Here is a 26,358-nt window from a genome sequence, read left to right on the forward strand (position 1 = left end):
CCACAGTACTGAAACTGCTCTCCTCAAAATCACCAACGACCTTCTCCTCTCCTCTGACGTTGGCAACCTCAACATTCTCGTCCTCCTCGACCTCAGCACTGCCTTTGACACCATCGATCACACCATCCTCCTCACCCGACTTGAATCCACCTTTAACGTTACCGGCACTGCCCTCTCTTGGATTAAATCATACCTCCCTGACAGATGCCAGTTCATCTCCATCAATAACTGCAAATCCCCCACTGCTCCCCTCCCCCAAGGTGTCCCCCAAGGTTCAGTTCTTGGCCCCCTCCTCTTCATCCTTTACCTGTCCCCCCTCGGTCACTTAATCCGCCGTCATGGTCTCCAATTCCACTGCTTCGCCGATGACATCCAGCTTTTCATCTCCACCAAGTCCGTCTCCACCGACACCCACTCTATCCTGACAAACTGCATCTCTGAAATAAAATCCTGGCTTCAAATCAACTTCCTCAAACTTAACTGTGATAAATCTGAAATAATCATCATTGGCCCAAAAACGCTCACCAAATCCACCCATAACTTTGCCCTCAACATCGACGGTATCTCAGTATCCACCACCCCTCTCATCCGGAATCCTGGCGTCATCTTTGACCAAACCCTTTCCTTCGACAAATACACTAAACAGATCACAAAGACAGCCTTCTTTCACCTGAAAAACATCGCCCGTCTCCGTCCATCCCTCTCCTCCACGGCTGCAGAAACCCTCATCCACGCCTTCATCACCTCCCGTCTGGACTACTGCAATAGCCTCCTCTATGGTTCACCCTCAACAATCACCAATAAACTCCAATACATTCAGAACTCCGCTGCCCGTCTACTCACCCATTCCCGGACCCGTGACCACATCACCCCCATCCTTTACAAGCTTCACTGGCTCCCCATCTCCCAGAGAATCCAGTACAAAATCCTCCTCTTGACCTACAAAGCCCTCCATAACCTGGCCCCATCCTACCTGGCTGACCTCCTCTCCAGACACACTCCCACCCGCAACCTCCGCTCTGCTGGTACCAACCTCCTGACCCCCCCCCCCCATCCGGACCAAATTCAGATCCTGGGGGGACAGGGCCTTCTCCATCGCTGCTCCCACCCTCTGGAACTCACTACCTCACACCATCAGAGACTCCTCCTCACTCACCACATTCAAAACATCACTCAAGACCCACCTGTTCAGCACTGCATTCAACATTCAACCCACAGCATTTAACCCCTGACTATCACTTCTCCTTCGCCCTCCTTTTGCTTTAAATATTTCCCTATTGATTCTTGTCTTTTTGCAATTGTTGTTTCCATGTTTTGTTATGCATTATGTTTTGCACTCTGTCAAAAAGCGCCTTTGGGCTTCATGAAAAGCGCTATACAAAATAAATGAATTATTATTATTTTATTATAAAGTAAACCCAAGTCAAGAACAAAAATATATTCCATATTAAATGCCAAGCCTGTATATTTAATTTTAAAGCAAAAACTATGGAACTTAGATGGAATTTGTTTCAAAAGCCATTAACTCGACCTATTGGCCAATGTATATTCCAAGTTTCAACTAGTTTAAATGTATAGCCCTTGAGATATGAGCACCAACACATTTTGGATGGACGGACGGACGGACAGACACCAACGTGATTTTTAGGGTTTTCTAAATACAACTCAAGAATGCAGAAACAGACGTTGCTGAAATTTGGAACATATTATCTCGATACACAAAGCATTTGCTTCTGAAATTTGCATCAGATTTGGTCCAGGAGAAGCCGAGAAACGAATTATCATTCCCCATGTTAAAGCTGCATCCAGAAAAACGATTCCTTTTATAAAGGGAGGGGCGCTTCGCGCCTCTCTTTGATGTGCGTGTGTATATATATATATATATATATATATATATATACATATTACAGACATATACATATCTGAGTCCAGCAGTTCCGAGTCCAAGCCTGAGTCCGAGTCCTGTGTAATGTATTGGATTGTGGCACAAAAAACGAATTTATTCGTGTTTATATATTATGTAAACTCGAGAGATACCCGTGCTCCGCACGGGTGGGAGGCCAGAAGCAAACAGGCAATGCAGATACGGGGAATGCTAAAGCATGAAACCAATAAATTCCACATTCCTGTAGCACCTTCAGTCGCACATCAGACATGGATAGCAAGTTCGTGAAGGACTTCCTTGAAAAACGTACCCGTTCGCAAACAAGCGGGGATGTTCACGTATATAAACATCGATCGTGGGTCCGTGGCGAATCTGCATATGGTGATCTGCGAAGTTCACGTTCAGAAAGTAGAAACTTTCACGACATGTCGTCATTCACTTGAACTCGATATGTCTTTTTTCATTCCAAACAACATAACTCCAATCACAAATTAATCACAAAATAACCTTTTAACAACATTGTTCATGTTTTCTTCATTGTAAAAACTACCAAGTCAACAGTTAAAAGGATTTTGAGCCAATCGGTGTTATGGCATCGGCAAGATCGATGGAGACAGCGATCTGTTGGCTTATACACCGCCCAAATAGCTATGTGGAATTCTCTCATGTCGAGATTAAACCCACGTCGTTTCAACTTTGGCCGAGGTCATTATTTACTTTTAATGATGTTTATATACGAATCAAAAAGAAGATCATTGGTTTTGGGTCATCCTTTCCGCATATCTCTTGGAATTGTGAGTTGGAGAGACGGCCGTGATGGAGGGGAGGGGGTTGGCATTCTCTCAAGCAGGGATTCCACCCATGTCCTTATAAAAGGTCTTTGTCCGAGGTCACCGAGTCCGATCAGTGCAGCCGTTTGTGCGGCACCCAGGAAAATAGCGTTATGCGGGAGTCCAAACCTGAAAATGCTGGAGGCCAAAGCTGTAATTGCAAAAACAATATAGCCTATTTTGCTCCATGAGATCCCAGGATTACCCACCCAAAATATCGTTGCGATCGGTTCAGCCGTTTTTGCGGTACCTTCGAACGGACGGACAGATGGACGGACATTTGGTGAATTATAGTAAGATGAACACAATTAAATATCAAAACTGGCTAACAGTGTAACTTATTACTTTGCATCAAGATTTTATTCCAAATTATGGCCCTCTTGCTATAGTTTGCTCATTCGTTTCGGACTGCAAAGTTTCTGATTGCATATAAATCTTGTCCAGATAAAATAGTAGTAAATATTTGCATTTATTCTCAACTGTCAAAGTTATGAAAGTACAAAACAGCATCACACAAACAGCTCAAATTATAGACATAAAACATTCAAAAACAGTGATTTTAAGTCTGCTAGACTTTCTTAAAATATTGCCTGCTAATTACACAATTGTGCTACTTTTCAAGTTTTCATAAATATGTTTAAATATTTCTTATCATATTATCTATATCTAAACAATTTCAATGAACTAATTTCAATGAAGTAATGAATGAACTAATGAAGCTTGGGGTTGACCGGTTGCTACTTGCTGCCAAAGCATAGCTTCATGGAATCTGAGAAAGATCTATTTACATGGAGTATCTGCTCACAACCTTGCCCGAAGAGGGCACATAATATGGCCTCCTCTTGAAAGCACTCTTTCCATTGGGCATTTAAAGCAGGAACACATTACTTTTGAAGCTAATCTGTGCAGTTCAGGTTGTTTTTTTTATACTTGGTTTTTTTTTCCGTCCAAAACTGAAGTGCACCATTCGTTTGAGTTGGATCATTGTCCTGTACAGACTCCAAATATTTTGTCATCCGTGTCCTGATGCTGACTGGTCCACTCTCTCCACTGCCATTTCTTTTTCTGGCTAATGTCTGATAGTGAGCGAACAGACGGGGGATCTTTCCTGGCTGAAGTGGGGTTTCGTCCTCTTCGCTATTTGTCTTTCCCTTGGGTTTACCAGATTCATGAATGTCTTCACTGGAGTTGCAAGTGTCTCTGCTATTCGTACTTTGTGGTACAGTATTGTAAATTTAAAACTATAATTTATAATTATTGGATCAGCTAAGCAAGCTTACTTTACATTGTGGGCTCGTTGTAGGTGTCGGGTGAATTTGATGTTGTCCCACAGACATGGATGATCTGCCCACCTGCACAGCTACAAAATCGACATTTTGCCGTGTTTTCTCTTCTGTGTCTTGATTCACACAAACTCTTTATGGTTGACAAAACTAAACACAATTACACGAGAAATAGCAGACATTACTGTTACTTCATCTCGATTCTCGATAGTTAAACACTCAGCCAGCATGTCCAGCTGGGGCACATACGGGTCCTATGTGGGCTAACTTGTGGGTTAGCCCAGCTAACTTGTGGGTCCCATGTGTGTCCCACATGTTGGCCCCAGCTGGATTTGTCCATAGGCTCCACTGTGGCCCAACATTGGCTTTTTGTGGGCTACCCCATATGTGCTGGGCATCGGCGTTTTGTGGGCTAGCCCACATCGGCTGGACATGGGATTTGCATGGGTTATACATGGATTTTTCCTGGGCATCATGTGAATGTAAATGGGGTGTAAATAAATACTGCATTAGCTACAACATCACATCTGCTTTACTGTCAGTAAAATATCAAATGGATTGTATTTTTAGAGAGGCTTTTGCTTGAAGTGATCTTAAAGAACATCCCAACTTGGATCTGTCAAATCAAGCTAATAATGGTAAATACTTTAATAATTCAATGGTGTTCCTGTGGCATTTGAAATGTCTTGGAACATCTTGCTGTGGTATTTCTGTTTCCAGAATACCAAGGGTGTGAAGCTCTGAAAGTTTGACGAAGATAAGATCCGTTTACCCATCCCTGAGAAAAATGGCGACACACACACAGGAAAACCTCTTGTAGTATGTATAGTTTTACGAAAAAACCCCCCAAAAAACCTTTTAACTCCCTACATTGAACCACAATCCGAAGTACCATAAAATTGATGATTCAAGTATTATTGATCCACATCAGGGTCTACAACATTGGCCACTGATTGGAAACTGCAATGTTTCTTCAAACGGAATGATTCACTTCAGACAACAAACCCACGTTTAAAAACTGCTGAGGAATTGGTCTCGATAACACGTTGGTTGGCAGCTGCTGCTGTAGTATATGCTTGTGCATACACTTAAAGCAGGAACAATTAGTAGAGTTATTCACCGATGGAAAATAACACTGCAGTACCGTTTTCAAAGCGTGCCGTAAACATGGATGTCTCTCGATCCGATTTGGCGCCTACCGTAAATCTCGCGAGATTAGTCCAGGGAAAAAAAGTGAGATTACAGGAAGACTTGACGTCAATCTGTACGAATTATCATTGACCTCACTCTGCTCATAAACCACGCTCATGAAGTAAATTCTCGTGTGTGTTAACTTGCATGGGCACACCTGCATGTATATTGCTTAATTTGTTTTTTTGCTGTTATCAAAACAGCTTCCACAGTTAAAACAAGAAAAAGAGCAATCAGAGATTGCAAACCCTCGCCAGGATGTATTTTGAGTGGTTTTTAAGGCTTTTGCGTTAAAACAAATATGGCGGCCGAACCATGTGACAGATGACGTCATCATTAATTTTTTCCTAAATTAATTTATTCCTAGATAATGCTCAAGAAATTTCATGTTGATCTGATGAAGTTTTGTACTTGTCGAATTATGACGTCATAATGGAGGCACCTATGACATCATCATTAACATATTTTATTCCCCATGGAGAGTTCTTTTCAATGAGCCATGTCTCAATTTTTTCTATTCAACACTTTCGGAGATATCGAGGTGCAAAGTTTTTCGGTTTTTCCAAGATGGCGGCTGAACCACGTGACCGATTGTCATCTTTTTTTTCTTTTTCTCCACCAGTTTATGCCGACATGGTGCTCAAGAAATTTCATCTTGATTGGATGAACTTTTGTACTTGTCGAATTATGACGTCATAATGGTGGCACCTATGACATCATCAACATACTTTATTCCCCACGGAGAGTTCTTTCCATTGAGCCATGTCTCAATTTTTTCTATTCAGTGCTTTCCGAGATACAGAGGTGCAAAGTTTTTCGATTTTTCGAAGATGGCGACCGAACCACGTGACCTATGACGTCATAATTATCATTAAAAAATTATCCAGCTGGAGTTGCACCTATGGTGAAAATTTCCTGTCAATCGGACCAAAGGTTGCAGAGAAAATCATATTTATTCTGTGCGGACAAACAGACAGACAGACAAACAAACAAACAGACAAACAGAAAACCAAACGGACTCAAATGCAATAACCTCTCCTCTGGTGAGGGTAATAACAGCAGCCATTCGATTTTAATATGATTCTTAAGAAATACTATATACAGAAGATATATGTAGCTGACTTTTTTTTTAACTTCTGAAAATAACATTGAACTGGCCCACCTGGGACCCACATAGGGCTCAGTTCAAAACCCACTCAAAGCCCAAGTCCATTTTTCCACTTCTAACCGACAAAAACCCATGTGGACCCCAGCTGGGCAAGCTGGATCGGCAGAGACAACTCAAAGGCCAAGGCAAGCAGCCGTAATGGTCGATCAGCACGTGGTCACTGAATGTGCTAGACTGACGTCATCAGCAGTCAGCATGCTGTGGAATGACTTGTTTTTCTCATTATTATCGATTGGGTGCATGTCCACTTCAGTATGAGATGGGTACTCAGTAGTATAGCAATGAGTAGGTTGAACGGTCCCTTATAAATCATTGACAATCACAGGGCCTTTCCCACCATTTCAAACGACAGTCATTTACACCACCTTATATAAAATGTTTGATTACTCTTTCGTAGCTTGATACTGTTCAGTTATATAATGTATATTATATAGGAATAGTAATGGCAATGACCGTGGCATAACGTATAATGGAATGGAGCTTTTAAAAACTACAACCGCCAAGCCCAGCCGGAAGTTCATTGTGCTGTGTAGTGCGCAAATGTTGGTCAGAACGGCTCAGCCACTGTGTTTCATTTATTTTACATCGTATAAGTTCATGCGACCATTTGTTCTTCTCAGCAACGTTGCCTCTACACCATGGTAACATTAAAATTTGATTTTGACGTCGGGGAAAATTTTTGTCGAATCATTCACAACGTTAAACCTAAGCATGAAGCAAATAGTAAAATTTATAATTGCAACGTCATATCGCATCGCGAATCACATATTAACAATGTAAGCCATGTCTCAAAGTTCGCGCAGAGTCTGCATAACTTATCTTTTAATTATTTGATTAAAGGATAAACTAATATATTGACATGAGAACGTTATCGACTAGTATAGGCCTAGTGAGGCCTTGTCGGGCCTTGTAATAAAATACAGTTACTGGTAATGTAAAAATTAAACATATAGGAATTAAACACACATCTCACCCAACTACATGTGTATAAGTATAATTCAACATGAAATATTAAAGTTTAATGTGTGATGTGTGATAAAAGGGGAAATTACTTTGCATTTCATCTAAAGAGTACACGTCTTGTCGTTGTAGTCTTGTAGAGTGCTTTATAGTCAACAATAGTAACATTTTTGGTAATATGACATATGTCACAATTATACATTCACCATTAGTACCATAAAAATAACAATTCACGGTTTTCTAATGACTTTAAAAAATACATAGGAACGAGTGCACCATTACTATGCACCGCTTTAATAAACTACACAAATTACATACTTATTAGTTATTACAAATATATATATATATATACAAAACAAATTACAAACAAGTTACAAATATACAGACTTGGCATTTAATATGGAATATTTTTTTTGTGGGGGTGAACTTACTTTTCAAGATGTCTTAGAACCAAAAGTTCATTGGAATTATGTTGAAATAATTCTAGATTTTGTTAACGTGACCTTTAAAAGAAACAAAAACCACATTTGACATTTCGAAACAAATAAATTGATCCTTGAAAGTGATGGAAACTGATATCGAACTCAATTCATGGACAGTACTGTGTTAATCTTCTGTACGTTTTCCAGAAGTATCTCTTTATTTTGCACATTAGCCAAATTTTTTTTAAACAAAAACAAAAGTTAAATTACGACTGGGATTACGGACAGTAAAATTACAGTTCAGTACTTCGTGTAACCCCCACGAGCATTCAGGAGAGCACGTACACGCTGAGGCATGCTGTTCACGAGATTTTCCAAGGTTTGGACGAATCGCTTGCCATGCAGTGACAATAGCCTGCTGCAATTCACGCACAGAGGTAGGCTGCTGGTCCAAGTGGTCGATTTGACGCGTTAATTCTGCCCACAAGTTCTCTATCGGATTCATAACCGGGGACATGGCAGGCCACTCCGCATGGTCTACACCACGGTCAGCAAGAAAGTGTTGGATCATGCAAGCACGATGAGGCCGTGCATTGTCATCTTGGAAGACAAAGTTTCCTCGAAAGGCTGCATTAGCAAATGGAAGCAATGTTTCTTCCAGAATGGCCCTGTACTTTAACTGGTTCAGGTTTCCATTCAGAACAACCAGGTCAATTTTGCCCCCTGCATGAAAATCAGCCCAAACGGTCACCCCACCACCTCCAGCTTGGACTCTTGGCACTATACAATCTTCATTGTGGGCTTCATGCACTTGTCTGCGCACTCGGACGTGGCCATCTTGACGATAGACCAGAAATCTAGACTTGTCACTGAAGGTCACGTGATTCCAGTGTCATGGCTGCCATTGACGGTGCTCTCTGGCCCACTGCAATCGGCGCTGGCTGTGTTGTCTGGTCAGGCGTGGCTTTCTCAGGGGATGCCTGGCACGATAGCCTGCTTGAACCAGTCGTTGGTTGACTAGCCTTCTGGATACAGGCACATTTGTCAGTTGCTGCCACTCAGCCCTAAGACGATTAGCTGATTTGGTACGGCCATTGCAGACTAACCGGTGCAGCTGGTGATCATCTCTCCTTGTGGTTCTGCATGGACGTCCTGGCCTCGGTATTGGAGTAGGGACACCCCTCTGAGCATTTCGTTTCAGGATCTTTGACACCTGACCTTGAGTGATGCCATACTGTCGAGCAATAGCACGCTGTTTCATGCCAGAATTTCGTAAAGCCACCACTCCATGACAAACAGCATTGTCAAGTTGACGGACCATCTCCAGAGGAAGCGGCAATAACTTTTGTAGACGTGCAGCAGTTGTTTTCCACTAATACAGAACGCAACAACCCTTATATACCCGATTGTGAAGCCAATCGTCAAATGTACCTGTCTTTACATTTTGTCACGCCTCCTGTGATATAATCCTGTTATTGACTTCTTGCTGCGAACGACAATCAGTGACATGGTTCTTTCAACAAAGACATCACCGAAGGGTAAAAGAAACTCACCAGATTGATATAGTGAGTTCAGAAAGTAAACCCGTCAAGAAAAAAAAAATATTCCACATTAAATGCCAAGTCTGTATATCACCTTTATCTATCAATATTGTTGAAATGAAGATCAAATAGCTATATGTTGAAATATGTTGAAAAAGTCAAAACTTTACATGGGGTATACTTACTTTTTCACGTGACTGTATATATATATGCACACGCACAAAGGTGGATACTTTGAGACCTGGCAGGGCTCTGTTCCCCCTTCTGAAACCTGCATTTGGAGATTGGAGATAACCACCAACGACACACACACACACACACACACACACACACACACACACACACACACACACACACACACACACATACACACACACACACACACACACACACACACACTTGCAAAAAACCAGTGGCCTGCTGCGTGGGAGGTGGGGGAGGGGGGGAGATGGGGGAGGGAAGGAGCTAATAATGGCTCCATCCTCTTACTATTATCCCATAGTGAGTTAATGTCCACCTAAATGGTTTTTGACTTGCAGAAACAACAGGTGAGTGTATTTATCCCTTAAAAGTTGAAAAACATCAACACTGCTATTATATTTGTCTTTTGCATCACAGGCCTGTTTTCCTTCTCCTTACTTCTCAGATAAACCAGTTGTATATTGTATACAGTAACCTTATTCTCAAATAAATGGAGAACTACTTTGTGCAGATTTCAAACGGAGCTGAATTATGACGTCCTGGAGTTGCACGATGGGGCCTCAGGTTCGAGCATTGTGTTGGGCTCGTTTCATGGCACTCAGGTCCCTCGGTTTGTCACCAGCAGTGGAAACTTCATCTACCTTCTCTTCACGAGTGACAGCAGTCATTCTGGCATGGGGTTCCAACTTCGATATGAGCGTACGTCTATCTCGCACACAAGCAACCCGAAGTGGCATCCATGCATTGACTTCAGCTTTTATTTTGACATCCTTTAGCCTGAACACTGACTTTCTTAACAAAATTTCTGGTCACCAAGCTAAGCAAATAATGCATGGCTTGTTTAAAATCTCAGATTGAAACCTCACTGAGTTTAGGCTATGATGTAAGCGCACACCCAACATTGTATTGGAAATGTGAGAAATCTATTTTGCTAAATAAAACATTGCTCCTTTCTTGTCTGCATTTCACGTGATGTGCAAGTCTGTTTCAGGAAGAGGTGACACCAAGTTATACGTGCATTAAAAACAAGAGGAATTAACAATTTTGTCAACAATGATTATGATGGTACGATAATACTTTTATTACTTTGCAATAACAGTTATTGTAATGACAATACTGTGGGACCCCGCTATTCGCGGGGGATAGGTTCCTGGAAAATCCGCGAAATGCTAAACCGCAAATAAAGGGGCATTGTTTCAATAGAAAAAGGAGGGATAGGTTCCCGAGTCACGAAAATCCACAAATAGAGAGGACAAAACCACGAATGGCGAGGCAAAATCCACGAATGGCGAGGCAAAATCCACGTATGGTGAGGAAAATCCAGAGATTGTCGACGATAATCCACGAAGGTCGATGAAAGTCCCACAAATGTATGCCGAGGCATTGTTTCAATGTCCCTGAAAAACCGCGAATTAGCAGAACATGGCCGCGAATAGGGAAAAAACCCCGCAAATTTGCGGGACACTTTCCGCGAATAGAGACATAGGTCACATTTTATCACCCGCGAATACGCGGAACCCGCAAATAGCGGAACCGCGAACAGCGGGGTCCGACTGTTGTTACAATCTTCATTATCCTTCTCATCGACACATGTAATTATTGAGGAAATAATTGATGCAACCATCAGACTGAATTTTAATCAAATTCTCTGTGGCATAATTATGTTGTGAAACTGTAATTACAATCATGACAAATTGCTTGTATTTATCAGAAAGGTAGCAGCTATTGTTTAAATGTATTACTACAGTGCCTCAGAAAGTATTCACACCGCTTGACATTTTCATATTTTCTTGTGTTACAACCTGAATTAAAAATGCATTAAATCGTGATTTATTGTCACTGATCCATACATAATGCACCATAATGTCAAAGTGGAATTATTAATTATTTTTTTTGCAAAATAATTCAAAATGAAATACAGAAATATTTAATTTACATTAGTATTCAACCCCTTGAGTTAATACTTCCTGGAAGTGCCTTTCGCAGCGATTACAGCTTTGAGTCTTCTTGGGTATATCTGTATCAGCTTTCCACATCTGTATTTGGGAGGTTTCTCTAATTCGTCCTTGCAGATTTGCTCAAGCTCTGTCAAGTTGGATGGGGAGCGTCATTGAACATCTTCAAGTCTTTCCACAGATTCTCATTGGGATTCATGTCTGGGCATTGGCTAGGCCACTGAAGGACTTTCACAGTCTTGTTATGAAGCCATTCCAGTGTTGCTTTGGCTGTATTCTTAGGGTCATTATCCTGTTGGAACGTAAATCTTTGCCGCAGTCTTATGTCTTTTGCACTCTGAAGCAGTTTCTCCTCAAGGATTTGCCTTATTGGGCTCCATTAATTGTTCCCTCTATCCTTACAAGCCTGGCTGAGAGAAATGGGTGGAAATGGAAATGGAAGGAAATAGAAGGTGGAAATGTGAATGGTTCGGTGGATGTGTGGAGTATCGTTGAGAGAGAGGAAGACAAAGGATGAATTGTGAAAGATGATGGGAATAGAGCCTGTGATGGATGCTGTGAAGAGAAACATTTTGAGATAGTTTGGTCATGTGTTGAGGAAGGATGAAAGTGACTGGTTGAGAAGAGTGATGGAAATGAATGTAGAAGGAAGTAGAGGATGGGGAAGACCGAGAAAGACTTGGCTAAAGATGGTCAAATAAGAAATGCGGGCAAGGGGGTTAACAAGGGGAGATGCAGAAAATGGGGCAAAATGGAGAAGATTGTCATGGGGACCGCAAGGCTAACCCCCGCTCTTGCAGGGAAAATGGCCTTTAAAATGCCTGTTGTTGTTGTTGTTGTTGTTGTGTCCTTACAAGCTTCCCAGTCCCTGCTGCTGAAAAGCATCTCAATAGCATGATGCTTCCACCATCATGCTTCATGATAGGGGTGGTGTTAGATGGATGATGAGCTATGCTTGGTTTTCTCCAGGCATGGCACTTTGCATTCAGGCCAAAGAGTTCAATTTTCGTTTCATCAGACCACATAATCATTTGCTTCATGCTCTTAGTCTTTCACGTGCCTTTTTAAAAACTTCAAGCATGCCATCATGTGCCTTTATCTCAGGAGTGGCTAGCTTCAATCTGGCCACTCTCCCATAAAGCCTATATTTGTGAAGGGTTGCTGAGACTTGTCCTTCTGGCCCATTCACCCATCTCAGCCAAGGAACTCTGTTGTTCTGTCAGAGTGGTCATTTGGTTCTTGATCACCTCCCTGACTAAGGTCCTTCTTGCGTGGTTGCTCAGTTTGGTCTGACGGCCAGCTCTAGGAAGAGTTTGGGTAGTGCCATAATTCTTTCCATTTCCTAATGATGGAGCTCACTGTTCTTGAAAACTTTCAACACTAGAACGTGTTTTATCCCCTTCCCCGGATCTATGCCTCCTCACAATTCCCTCTCTGATTTATACAGACTGTTCCTTGGACCTCATGCTCGAGTTTCTTCTCTGGCATGCACTGTCAACTGTGGGACCTTATATAAAAAGGCGTATTTCTTTCTAAATCATGTCCAATCAATTGAATTGGCCACATCTGGACTTCAATCAAGTTGTGTAGACATCTCAAGTATGATCAAAGGAAATTGTGTGCACCTGCGCTCAATTTGGAGTGTCATTGCAAACGGGTTGAATACTTATTGACTGAAGAAATTTCTGCTTTTCACTTTCAATTATTTAATAAAATTTTGTCGAATAAAAATTCCACTTTGACATTATGCGGTATTGTGTTTAAAACAGTGACAAAAAAATCTCATTTTAATCCAATTTCAAATTGAGACTAAAACAACAAAATGTGAAAAAAGTCAAGTGATGCGAATACTTTCTGAAGGCACTGTATGTACATTAATTTAATCAGCATAAGAGGTATGCACAATTGAAATTTACTTATTATGCCCCCAACAGGTAAATTTAAGACGAACCCCAACCTCCCTTCCAACTGATCCCTCTTTCTCTCTCTCCACACACACCTTTTGAATATTTTCCAAAATCGTCATAAAACATATATTGTTATTTTTCAGTTTAGAATGTTGGTCATCGTTGAATCAGAGGCCAGTGTTGATGCAACAACATGCATTTTAAGGCCATTTTCCCTGCTAGAGCGGGGGTTAGCCTTGCGGTCCCCATGACAATATTTTCCATTTTGCCCTATTTTCTGCATCTCCCCTTGTTAACCCTCTTGCCCGCATTTCTTCTTCGACCATCTTTAGCAGGCTGGGCCAAATCAGGGGTGATTCTCAATTTTTCATACTACAAGGTTGTAATTTACCTAAAAGTTGTGGCTGGGTAACAGAAACAAAACCATGAAATTTTATTTCAAAAATATTTACGTCTTACGGTAAAACAGCCCGTTACCATAGCAACCGTTACAGACGACTCAAAAAATTCTTAAAATCGATGATTTCTCAGGCTGTGTGTGACCCCCAGAGTTGATTCTGGTACCAAAAGATTCAGAATTGAAAGCCAAGGATGATTGGATAGCTTAACAATGTCTGTGACACAATTCAATATAACTTTTATCCCAAAAACTCATTTTCATCTCAAATTTAAGGCATTTGTTTGAAAACAAAATGAAAATTTTGCTTTTTAATCATAGGATAATCATTAATCAGAGCTATAGTCAAATTAAATGTACTTTAAATTAACTTTTGTCATTGATTAAGCTTTTTTGTCTCAAATTTAAGGTCTGACATTGAACATTGATAACAAAATAAAACACCTAGTCCCAATTGTAATCAATGGAGGCCAATGACTTCTTAGTCACAACCTCAGTGGATGTTGCCAGTCCATGCATGCAGCTTCTCCCTGACGCCCTTCACAACCCTGTATAGAGCCTGGAGCCGCGCCTCAGATGTGGGGGCCTTGTTAGTGTTCAAATCTGTGGCGAGTCCAAGTGTCCGCTCTGCTGCGTCATTGACAACTGGGAGTTTGGCCACAACTTCCTTGCCATGACGATAGCTGTCTGCGGTGGGCCACTGTGCAACGGGGAGCTTGACAAAACTGGAGTCAATACCCAAGAGTTCAAACATGCTCCAAGAGTCGTAACCAACAACGTCTTTGAGGGCTTTACTCCCCAATTGCTGTGAGGCTGGCATCTCCTGTATCATGTTATGTGCAGTCCCATGGTACCTGAGCATAGCCCTTCCCATAGTCTGCTTGTCAGATGACGTTCTGTCCGAGAAGAGTGCCAAAGAGACCAATCTCTCAGAGAGGTACCACAAATGGTTTTGTAGCTTCTCTTGGGCCACAGTCACAAAGGACAGAAATTTGGCAGGCCACTTTTTTGGATTCTTTGCGATACTGGCCTCAGCCTTGAGGAGGTTCTTCATCAGGTACAGGTCGTTAGATGGTGCATCTGCAGCACTGGTACATGTCAACCACGCTTTAGTGTAAAAGACTGACATGAATGCAGCGAGACTGGTCATGTCTTCCAGCTCTTCGGGTGTGTAGATATCTCCCAGCTGCCGACGGAAGCGTGCCACCTTTATAGTGTATAAAGTCTTGCTCATCCAACGGGCATGGTGGAATGCCCCAGGAGCTTTGATAGTGATGGTCCTCATACCATCAGGGACAGTCCCTCCAAGAAACAGCAGTGTGAGGTGTGCCAGCTCCAGGTAGTCGTGTCGAAGAGTCTCCTTTGTGCTATTCTCCATCCACGTCTGAAGGAAGGTGATGGTGGCATGTACATGGCCAGCCAGCTCTCTCTGTTGAGCAGACACCTCGACCAATGTGTAGTTGCCCCGGTCCAATTCACTCCAAGTGTTGAGCCGTCGCTTGAACAGCTGTTCATTAGGTCCTGTGGTGGGGCCATACACTATTGAGCAAGACGCCCCTCCAACCAATTCGTGGATGTGGTGCCGACACGCCAGTTGCAGAAGACTCCTGCCAAACTCAGTCTCAAGTCTTACTACGACTCCACTCTTGACCCCAGAGTTCACTGCCGTTGTATCGAAGACAAGAGCGCCTATCCTTGATGTGTCGATTGGGTGCTCATTGAGGACCTGGATAGAAAGTGCGTCTGTCGTTCCTCTTCCTGGCATAAATCCAAACTGCATTTCGTCGATCTTCACTTTCTTCCTTATCCTCCTCTCCAACACCCTTTCCAATACCTTCATTCCATGCTCCAATAACTTTATCGCTCGGTATGAGCCACACTCCAGAGGGTCACCTTTCCCCTTGTATAGAGGGACGAGGGTACTCAGTTCCCAATCCATGGGAATGCGGCCTTCTTTCACCGCCAGATTACAGATCTCTGTCATTCTCTTCACACGCCAACTTCCTGCTGCCTTCAACATATCTCCCACAACTCCCGTCGGCCCTCCCGCTTTTCTACTCTTCATTGCTTTTATCGCTTCCTCAACTTCCTTCTCAGTTATCTTCTCTGCCGGTCCTAAAACTGGGTTACTCTCTATGTTGCCATCCCATTCATTCTCTGTATTCAACAGCATTTCCATATATCTTTTCCATCTTCCTTTAATTCCATCTGGGTCCACAACGATTTGTCCCACTTCATCCTCCAAGCAACTCACCCCCATCACATCACACCTCTGTTTCGCTATCTGCTTTGCAATCCTGAATAATGCTTTCTGACCCTCTTCCGAATCCAAGCGTTCTCCGAACATTTTCCGACATGCCTCCTGCGCCTTTGCTACCTCTTTCTTTGCAGCCTTCCTGGCTGCCTTATAACTTTCATGCTCTGCTGTTTCTGCTCCCGTACCCTTCGCCTTCTGCCACTCCTTGAACTTCTTCCTCTTCTCGTCAATCTTCTTTCCACCTTCATCATCCCACCACCATGTTTCCCAGTGCCTCGGTGGTCCTTTTGTCCATCCACATACCTCACCAACGGCTCCCAACAGACTATCTTTCATTGACATCCAACCACTTTGAAGGTCAACCACATCATCCTCTGATAAATGGAGTATAATTTCCAAATGTACCTTTCTTAGGCTAGCTCTTTTCACATGCCCAAACAGGATTCTAAACAGGTTAGGGATGGAGGAGGCAAAAATGCAAATGCCGTCTTCAGTCATTGAGCCGGCAAAATGTAATTTAAATGCTCTCAGGGCGACGAGGTGCTTCATTTGAAGCTTTTTATTTGATACGAGTAAAAAGCTTGTCAAAAATGACGGGTGGGACAGTTTACTTGACGGTGCAGCTTCGTGAGCATGCCAAAGTCTGAAGTCTTGGCCTTGTCAGGTGTGCTTATTTATTGGTTCACGAGTTATCAAGTGACAACTATCTTTTTCGTGTGTGTGTGTGTGTGTGTGTGTGTGTGTGTGTGTGTGTGTGTGTGTGTGTGTGTGTGTGTGTGTGTCCGTCCGCAGCATAACTACCCGATGATATCATCGGATCTTGATGAAACTTGGGTGGGAGGTTGATATCATGATCTAGTTGTGTCCTGCCTAGAGTGGGCGTATTGCGCCCATTGTGGGTGCAGCCACGCCCGAAAAAGATGTCTTTTTAGGGGGTAACCAAGTTCACGCTACATATCACGCTACATATTCTCCGAGGGGTTTGGTGGAATCTGACAGGGGTTTCGATATTTGGTTCGGCCAATGTCATGTGTCTAGTCCCACGGAGCTCAGTTTTTCATTTTTAAAAATTATTTATTTATTTATTTATTTATTTCTTTTTTCATTTCATTTTTCACCGAATTTTCGGTATTGTGTAGCTAACTAACCTCATAACTGATTATACATTATTTTCTATCTAATTTCAAGGTCAGTAACCTTAGTTTTGACATTTCCAGGCCTGGCCTGTCCGGGCCTGTTTCGGTTATAGTCCGTCCGGGCCTGTTTCGGTTATAGTCCGTCCGGGCCTGTTTCGGTTATAATCCGTCCTTTGTCATCACGAGTGATGGCTCGCTCGTGAACGATCGTCGTCTCCTGACTTGTATCTTTATTTATTAGAAATCATACGGATATAAATGAATACTCGTTTTACTCTGCGCACGTTGCACATCATGTGCAGCGAATTTCACCTCCCTGTGCATTGTATTTATTGTTATTTAAAAAAAAAAAAAAACGCTTCTGTACACCGCCTTTGAGGCTCGATTTACAAGCCACCATCTACAATTCCAATAGAAGACATATAATTACTCTATTATGGAAAAATGTTTTCGAGTTTGTTTTATCCTCAAAAATAGACCATAGTGAACACACATTAATGTTAAAAGTTTGGCTTTTAAAACCTAACCTTATGAAGGGGGCCAGACATCTGTACAATCACACAAACACAATCACACAGACATTGTGTTTTATATGGTAGATGTGTAGCTTTTTATGCCTGAAGTCTGTCATAAAAAATTGTATTGATGTCAAAGCCAGTGACCAATTGCAAATAAATAATAGTATAACGCATCTTCATTTCACCGCTCAAATTAAACTTGCATTTGAAGTTACTTTTTCTTACATCACAGACAGAATACCTTCTGGCCTGTCTAACCCACTTGGCTGCTTGTCTCGCTCTGTCTGAACTTTGAACTGGAGTGCTTGTTTTGTTTGTGTGGACATCTTATTAATGCTGATCAGTGAACCTTCTCGTGAACCCAATTGCCACCACGTTGACCCGAAAGCCTTGATGGAATGGTTCAGTGAGCATCGTGATGCTGTGTTTTGGAGCTTAACTAATGGCTCCCATGGAACTGTGGGTCAATTACATAAGTGGGGCAGTGAGTGCATTATTTATAACGCCCTTTTCCCCAGGTGTGCACTTTGACAAATGTGATCTGTCGTATCATAGAAAAAAACAGCATTAGTTTTTTTTTTTTTTTTTTTTTGGATACAAGATCGAGGCTCGTGAAAGAGCTAACATTAATCACACAAAAAGACAAACCGACACACAAAACACAAAAAACAAGGGGAGCGGCAGACAAGATGGGGAGAGAGGGGGAAGGACACAAAAGAGAGGGGGAAGAGGGGGAAGATGATCATTAATTTGACTTTGCAGACACTTTTTTCCGAACATCAAACAACCCTTTGTGTATTTGTTTTTCTTATTTGAGCTCTCTTTTCTTCTCTCTACCATTGTTAAGATGTTTCTTTTCCTGAAACTTTAAAGTGTCACCAACCTCCTTTCATTATAAATTTTCCAAGGAAATAACCTTTATTTCCCTCATGTGTGCTTTATGTTACACACATATGTGCTTTATGTTTAGGGGAATAAGAAAGATGGCCCTTGATGAAGTATACATTCAGACCAAATATTTCCCCAATGCCACAGGTGTTTCATTGGATTCACAAGCCTGCCCAGACCCTGGTCTTCCAGTAAACGGGCAACGACTTGGGAGCAGCTTTGCCATCGGCTCCAGTATCGAGTTTGGTTGCAAATCTGGTTACACATTGAGCCGCGAATCAGCTATGGTTTGTGGAGACGATCACCATTGGAGCCAGCCACTTCCAACTTGCGATGGTGATTATCATATTTAAAGGAAACCTTGAAGATATTCAAAACTTCCATCTTTGAACTATAGATTTATTCAAGCACTATTTTTCTTATTGCAACAATCGAAGGCTAAAACCGGTATGCTCTATATATAAACTTTCAATTTTTCAAAAACTATTTGCACTTTTTGTCAAATGGAGCAGCTACGTACACCATTATGCATTTGCATGCAATTACATATCCTGCCCACTTTGGTTGATCGGGTAATGCCTGGCCTCTTTTCTTCTGTTATTAAGTTTCTAAGAATAATACTTCAGAGCCGTCCAATCAAAATGTAGATAAAATCATGCAGCATTACATTTTCGCGAATCAATCAAATCTGAATTTTGATTGGATCATGGTCTGATGGCCGTGGTGTTGCCAGAGTAAATAATATGGCAGAGGCAGTAATTTTACAAGGTATTTCTTTTTTTTCTGAGAAGGATGTTGGAACTTGTCTCTAAGGCACAACAAAGACATTATTTGAAAACAACAGTGTAATTTTACATGAATTACAAGGATAACGGACAATGGACAAATCAGCATATTTTTTAAGATTTGATACCTGAAATTGCATAATGATGAGCTAGGAGTTCGGGCAACGGGCAAATGTTATTTCATGATGTTTTTTCAAATATTGAATTGCAAGATTACAAAACGGAGGTGTAGTTAGGGTTGGTGAGTGGTGGAAGGGGGTAGGGGGGGTGGGGTGCAGAGCAAATGGCAAAAGCAGATGTAGAGCAAATGTCATTCAACAGATTGCTTGCTGTATGTAAAATCTGATCCTTTCATAGAAACAGAGCGAGAGCATGTGATTTTTTTGCACTGAAAAACATGTTCCAGGTAGCTGACCAATGACATTTTTTTCCCAGATCTGTAGAGATGGATGCTACAGCAGCCTGTCTCTCAGAAGTGTGGTGCACAGTTCAGCACAGGGTAGAATTACTGCAGATTTGTCGAGGAAAATTGCGAAGAACAGATTCATTTTCTTGGATCCAACATAGTGTATTGGGAAATGGGATTGACTTAACAGATTCATAGGCATTTTTCATAGTTAGTCGGCTTGCATTATAAATAAATTATCTTTTTATAATTCCACTGCATCACCCTTGTTCATGTAAGCCTGGTGTTGGCTTAGCGGTTAGGGTGCCGGCTTGGGATCCTAGGATCCTGGGTTTGAATCCCAGTCGATCGCTGAATTAACACCAAGGGGGTTGACTCAGCCTGTCAACCTTCCGAGGTCGACAAATTAAGTATCAGTTCACTGGTAATTCCCTGTGTGTCGCAAGGGGTGACTAACAGGGTTGGCGGCAGGAAGGGCATCCGGCCATAAAACATTGCTTCAAAAAGGGGACCACGGTGCCCAAAAACGGCCAACCCCTGCTCTGCGGGAAAAAATGGCCTCTAAAGGTGGTTCTTTCACCGTTATTCATGCGATGAAATCGGATTCCACTTATAGTGAGTTGTACCATGGGTGAGAACATCACATGGTTTCACATTGCGTGATCACAGTGTGCTTGTATTGAGTGAGATCACATTATGCTCAAGACAATCACTTCAGGAGATTGCCAGACCCGATCTCCTTGCTGTATGTAGAAACGAAATAGGGAAATCATTCATACATTTTGGCCGGCCTGTCCTGGTTCTATCTGAACGTATCTCAGGAATCTCAGGGATCTCATGAATCCAGGTTCAAATCCCATATATACAATGTTTTTATTTTTTCATTCTTTACCATTGTCCTGGTAATTGCTGATATGTCTACTCAAGATTTTCTCCTTCATATGATTTATGTACAAGTTCTTTCCTGAGTTTTAGATGAATGTAACAATTAATTAAAAATATTGTGGTGAACTTTATCATTTGGTTGTGGCACAAAAACACTTTGGCAAATGTCAAAAGAGGATTTTAGGTGAAGCAGATAACTTCAGAATTAAGAAAAAAGAAAGAAAACAAATAACCTTGTAGGAGTACACAGCTTGGATTTAGACAGCTGGTGACAAGTGAATTGGTCGATGAGCACATGTGACTGGAGTGGGAGAGCCAGATAGTCGAAGGAACTGCCATTATAGGGCGAGAGGCAAGCCTGTAGGGATTGAAAGTCCATTAACCCACTTGCAGCAGGTCAGAAGGAATGTCCGTGCTTTGGTTTTCTCATGAGAAATGCCAACAAAGGACAATGCCTTGTTTATTTATTTATTTATTTTCTTACTTGTATAGCCATTTTTCATTAAGCCATCTGTTTAATCTTCAATGATGTACTTAAATATCTCGTGATATATTTTGCGAAGGTAGATCTATGGGTCAATACCCTGACCAATTCACTCTGCAGGTTCAATTTAGGGCTGGCCACCAGAAATCTTTGGGACCTTTTCTGTTTAAATACTCATCCAGGCCCCATGATGCTTCGTTTTATTTATCAGCCTCGAAGACAGATTGCCTGAGCCGGTCTTTTGTTCTTGTTCAAAACTCCGGGACTCGATCTTGAACTTGACTTGAGTCGAGAAATGAAACAGATAAACACACCTCAGAGCTCTACGCATGTTTTGCACGTTTTCTGCACAAACCACGATTCTAATGCGGAAACTGATGTATTTCATCAAGGAAGTTGTACTAAGCAAATCAACGCTTGTTTTACGCCACAAACATTATTAAAGCATTAACAATACAATCTGCATAAGCAGTATTCATGCGTGGTAAGACATTTATTTATTTTACAGGATCTCAGGCACCTAGTGGATGTGCCACACACGCATGGGCATACGAATACAAGAGACACAACATAGGACTATTAGGCGAGACAAACACACCCAACTGAGCTTGGGGGAAGTGTCATCACTTATTGGGGCATTCTGAGTACCAGCGACACCGCAACAATGGCATCGCATTTCTCACCACACTCAACGGGGCATTTGCTAAGGAGGAATTTCCTCCTCATCATGGATGCCGAACTATGGGAATTGTCTGTGCTCTTATCCATTTAAATGCTGAGCATCAAGTAAGAAAGCAGCATGCACCATTTCTTTTTTAAGTCTTTGCTATGACTTGTCCGAGGTTCAAACTGCCAACATCTCAGACTAGAAGTTGACACTAACCAATACACCATCTTGTCTGGTATAAATTTTTTTACCAGAAAAGGTCCTAACGATTCCTGGTGGTCAGCTCTAAACTGATCCTGCAGAGTGAATTGGTCAAGGTATTGACCCAAAGTTAGACCTTGTGAAATATATCACCATTCACCAGAGCTGTTAAAAATGATTTTGAGCTTTGAATCATTTTTGCATTCAAACTCTACTTGGGTGGCTACACGTTTTACGACATTAAATAAGACAAAATATGCTATTGTTGCCCGTTAAGTATTTACCCTGCATGCACGAAGCTATCTTACAGTCAAACAAATTTGAAAATCATTCCAAACAGGAAAGTCACAGTTTTTAAGAACGTCATAAAGGACACAAAAAGTATGCATCAATAACTGATGTAATGTTATATAAGGTGGTGTAAAAGACGCTGCATCAATGGCGGTAAACTTCCCCAAAAAATATTTTTTCTATAACCTCTAAAACGTTTATTTTATTTCAATTGAATTATATACCTGAACACAGTAGAACACAAATCGCCTTCTTCGCACTTTCAAAAACCTTCTGTTTAGTAGTACCTGGACAAAATATTACAGCATTTTATATCATCTGGACCAATCAAATTTGTTGCTCACAGACCCCGCTCCTGTCTTTTTTTCTCAGGATTGCATGGGTGTTCTATAAACTCTCTTTTTTGTTCAAAATAATATTTTATTGATAATTTGATGGCATAGGTCACAGGTATGACAGCTATATTGGATTAAAGAAAAAAATATGGCCATCTTTTTTTCCCAAAACCACTCAACAAAAAATAATTGAAACTTGACGTATGTCATAAACTCCTCATGGGTTTTATCAGTTCATAAGGATAATGTCATCATTGAAGTGGTAATCCGGCCACAATAGGTTGAATCAAAGTCCTTATCCGAAAAATCTGAAACTTCATATATCTGATCTACGACTTAAAGTGAGTGAACACAATGTTAAATGTTCCTTTATGTACACAATTCCTTTATGTTCCTTTATGTTAATGTTCCTTTATGTACACAATGTTATCAGGAAGTTAAAGGCCCATGGCAATGTAGCCAACCTCCCTGGACATGGCCACAAGTGAAAACTTGATCAAAGATTGTAGCGAAGGATTGTTCGAATGGTGGAGAAAGCACCTCGATAAACTGCCAAACAGATTCAAGCTTACCTTCAGACACAAGGTACGACAGTGTCAACTCACACCATCCGTCAACAATTCAATGAAAGGGGGTTCTATGGTAGGATACCAAGGAGGTCCCCACTGCTGAGAGAGAGACATAAGAAAGCCCGACTGGACTTTTCCAAAACACACCTGAACACGTCAAAATCTTTCTGGGAGAATGTCCTGTGGACAGATGAGACCATATTAGAGCGTTTTGGAAAAGCACATCATCTCTATGTTTACAGAAAACAAAATGAAGCCTTCAAAGAAAAGAACACCTTCAAAGAAAAGTCAAACATGTTTTGGGGTTGCTGTGCTGCCTCTGACACTGAGTAACTTGAATGTGTGCATGGCATCATGAAATCAGGAGACTACCAAGGCATTTTGGAGCATAATGTTCAACCCAGTGTCAGAAGCTGGGTCTCCGTTGAAGGTCATGGGTCTTGCAGCAGGACAATGACCCCAAACACACTTCCAAAAACAACCAGGAATGGTTCAAGCCAAAACGTTGGACTGTTCTTAAGTGGCCAGCAATGAGTCCAGATCTAAATCCCATTGAACACCTGTGGGGAGATTTGAAAACAGCAGTTTGGAGAAGGCACCCTTCAAATCTGGGAGAACTGGAGCAGTTTGCACAAGAAGATTGGGCCAAACTGCCAGTAGAGAGGTTTAGGAAGCTCATTCATGGCTATAGGAAGCGCTTGACTGCAGTTATTTTGTCCAAAGGCTGTGCTACCAAATATATATTAAGTCGAGGGTGTCAATAATTTTGTCAATGCCATTTATTTTTATTTTTCTGATTTTAAAGGATATATTAAGTTCTCAATCAAAAACAACGGTTCTGTAATGTTAACAGTGAAATAAAGAATTGTGGAGACCATATACTTTTGTCAATTTCAACTTATTTTTAGAGACAAGAGAAAAATGACCACTGTGTGGTCACCAGCTGCCACGTGTAGAATCATGAGGATATCCGTTGCAATATGCGCTACCAAATTCGACCAGTCATTAAATTATACGCATGCACTAGCGTCTTTTTGTCTTTCAGTTCTGGTCTTGTCCTTTGTTTTGCGACGCAACATGCTTCATCAACTGATTACATATAATGTATGGACGTGAATGTTATTTCTGTTAATGTTAATGTTAATTCATTAATGTTATTTATTAATGTGAATTCTGGGTCGCAGAGGGATAATTTGAAACGGGCTTGGTCGGTAGGGGAGGTCCGAGTGTATGCGCATGCGCTATTCAATAATTACACCTAATTTGTGTCAAGTTCTGTGAAACGAGATTGATATGAAAACATTCATGTTGTCTTTGTTGCTAAATTTATTCTGGTTTCTTCAAACAAATCGCGATTTTAGTCTGCGATGTTCTTACCTCATACCAACGCACGTCCGAGTGTATGCGCATGCGCTATTCAAAAAGGCACCCCAACAACAAGAACAACAACGCGGTCCTCTCATAGAGCTGCTCGTCACAGCTAGAAATTGTGTTATTTGAAAAAAGTGCAAGGGTGCCAATATTTTTGGCTACAACTGCATATATTTTCCATTTAGCTTACCTATTCGCTATCTTTATTGAAGAATTGTGAGATGGTGGAATCTTGCGAGATTATGAATTTAACATTGTTCAGTCATTGTATACTTTTAACGTTGTTGTTAACGAACAGGAAATGGGAACATTGTTAAGAATGTGAAGAAAGGGGGAGGGGAGGAGAGAGAGTTGGGAGAGGGGGGCTGAGGCATTGGGAGGTGGTGTTGAGGACTTGGGGTTGGGGTTAGGGGCCGTTTTGAGAAGTTGGGTTTGTGGTTGGGAGAGTGGGTTTGTCATTTTACATTACGTGGAATTTCCACGGGTACCTGCTAGTGGAGTGTTAAAAGTTCAAGACCAGGGAATATATATCCTTGAAATATAAGAAACATTTGAGTTATAAATAGGCTCATTTCAGTCATTTCAGAAAAATGTATGATTTAATCAAAACAGATTGGACAAATCTAGAATAGGACAATCAGAGGTGTGATGAGTTGAAATGTTCAAGTACAGAAACCAATCTGTTGTGGAAGGAATTTCAAGAACTGTAGATGTAAGGTGCCAATGGGATAATGGACTATTCGGTGAGGGAACAATTTCAAATCAGACCAATCTGCCTTGCCCAACTGCCACACGTCAGTTCTTTGGCGTCTGAGGACCACAGAGAACACAAACACTTTCACAAGGGCATGGTCAGAGCAGGCAAGCTCAGAGTGACTAAATTGAACATTCAAAATTATCTCTTTCTTGTTACTTTTACTTTATATATTTTTATGTTATATATATATATATATATATATATATATATATTTTTTTTTAATATCATATATTTATTTATATATTTTATATTATTATATATTATTATTTTATATTATATATTATTTTATTTTCTATTATATTATATATTATTTATATTATATATTCTTTTATATTATATATTCTTTTATATTATATTATTTTTATATATATATTTTATATTCTTTCATCCGAGAGTGTGCCAGCTCTTTAATACATGCATGTTATGTGTCGAGGATCTTGGGTGTGCACACGCTGGTTATTTACCTCTATTTTTTTTCATATCTGTAGCCCTTTGTGGAGGATTTATTCGAACATCACAAGGAACTATTTTATCACCTCGCTTTCCCGACTTCTACCCGAATTCACTCAACTGCACGTGGACCGTACAGGTTCCCCATGGTAAAGGTACGTTTTATTTCCGGGGACTTAAAATCATCAACGTTAATTGAAATTCAAGTACTAATTTGGAGTCTCATAAGTTTCTTGCGTTGCTTAAACTTTTGACAACCAATTGCATCGTTGAAAAGCCAACAGCCAAGTTTAAATCAGCCCCTGTTCGTCCTTGGAGGGAACTGGCCACCCAGCCGGCAAATTGGTAGGCAGAGTTTCTGCCCTGGTGGTCTCACGTAGACAGAATGATACGTGGACTCCAACTTTGTTTGACATTCACGTATGTGACGGCCTGCCAACTCTTTTTGGGCTACTGAATGTTGTGTGCAGTGATGGGGGAATCTCGTGGAAGGATATTTATTACTCTGGCATCAATTATGTCTCTTTCAGCCACAACTCCAACATAATTTTCAGGGTAAATGATTTCCTTCCATTGGTGTTCATGCCAATACTACATGTATTATACGAAACCTTTTAC

At 41.2% G+C, this 26,358-nt stretch overlaps 1 protein-coding gene across 1 annotated transcript in view; it reads left to right on the forward strand.

Moving 5' to 3' along the window:
- LOC137422386 (CUB and sushi domain-containing protein 3) overlaps nt 1–26,358 on the forward strand; it is a 1,172,941-nt gene that overhangs the window by 589,488 nt on the left and 557,095 nt on the right. Inside the window, 3 exon segments of the mRNA XM_078772588.1 lie at nt 9,993–10,180; nt 18,687–18,875; nt 25,779–25,895. Coding sequence (XP_078628714.1) covers nt 9,993–10,180; nt 18,687–18,875; nt 25,779–25,895 — 494 coding nt within the window.

This window comes from Myxine glutinosa, chromosome 2, assembly GCF_964187855.1.
Source record: "Myxine glutinosa chromosome 2, kmMyxGlut1.1, whole genome shotgun sequence".
NCBI lineage: Eukaryota > Metazoa > Chordata > Myxini > Myxiniformes > Myxinidae > Myxine > Myxine glutinosa.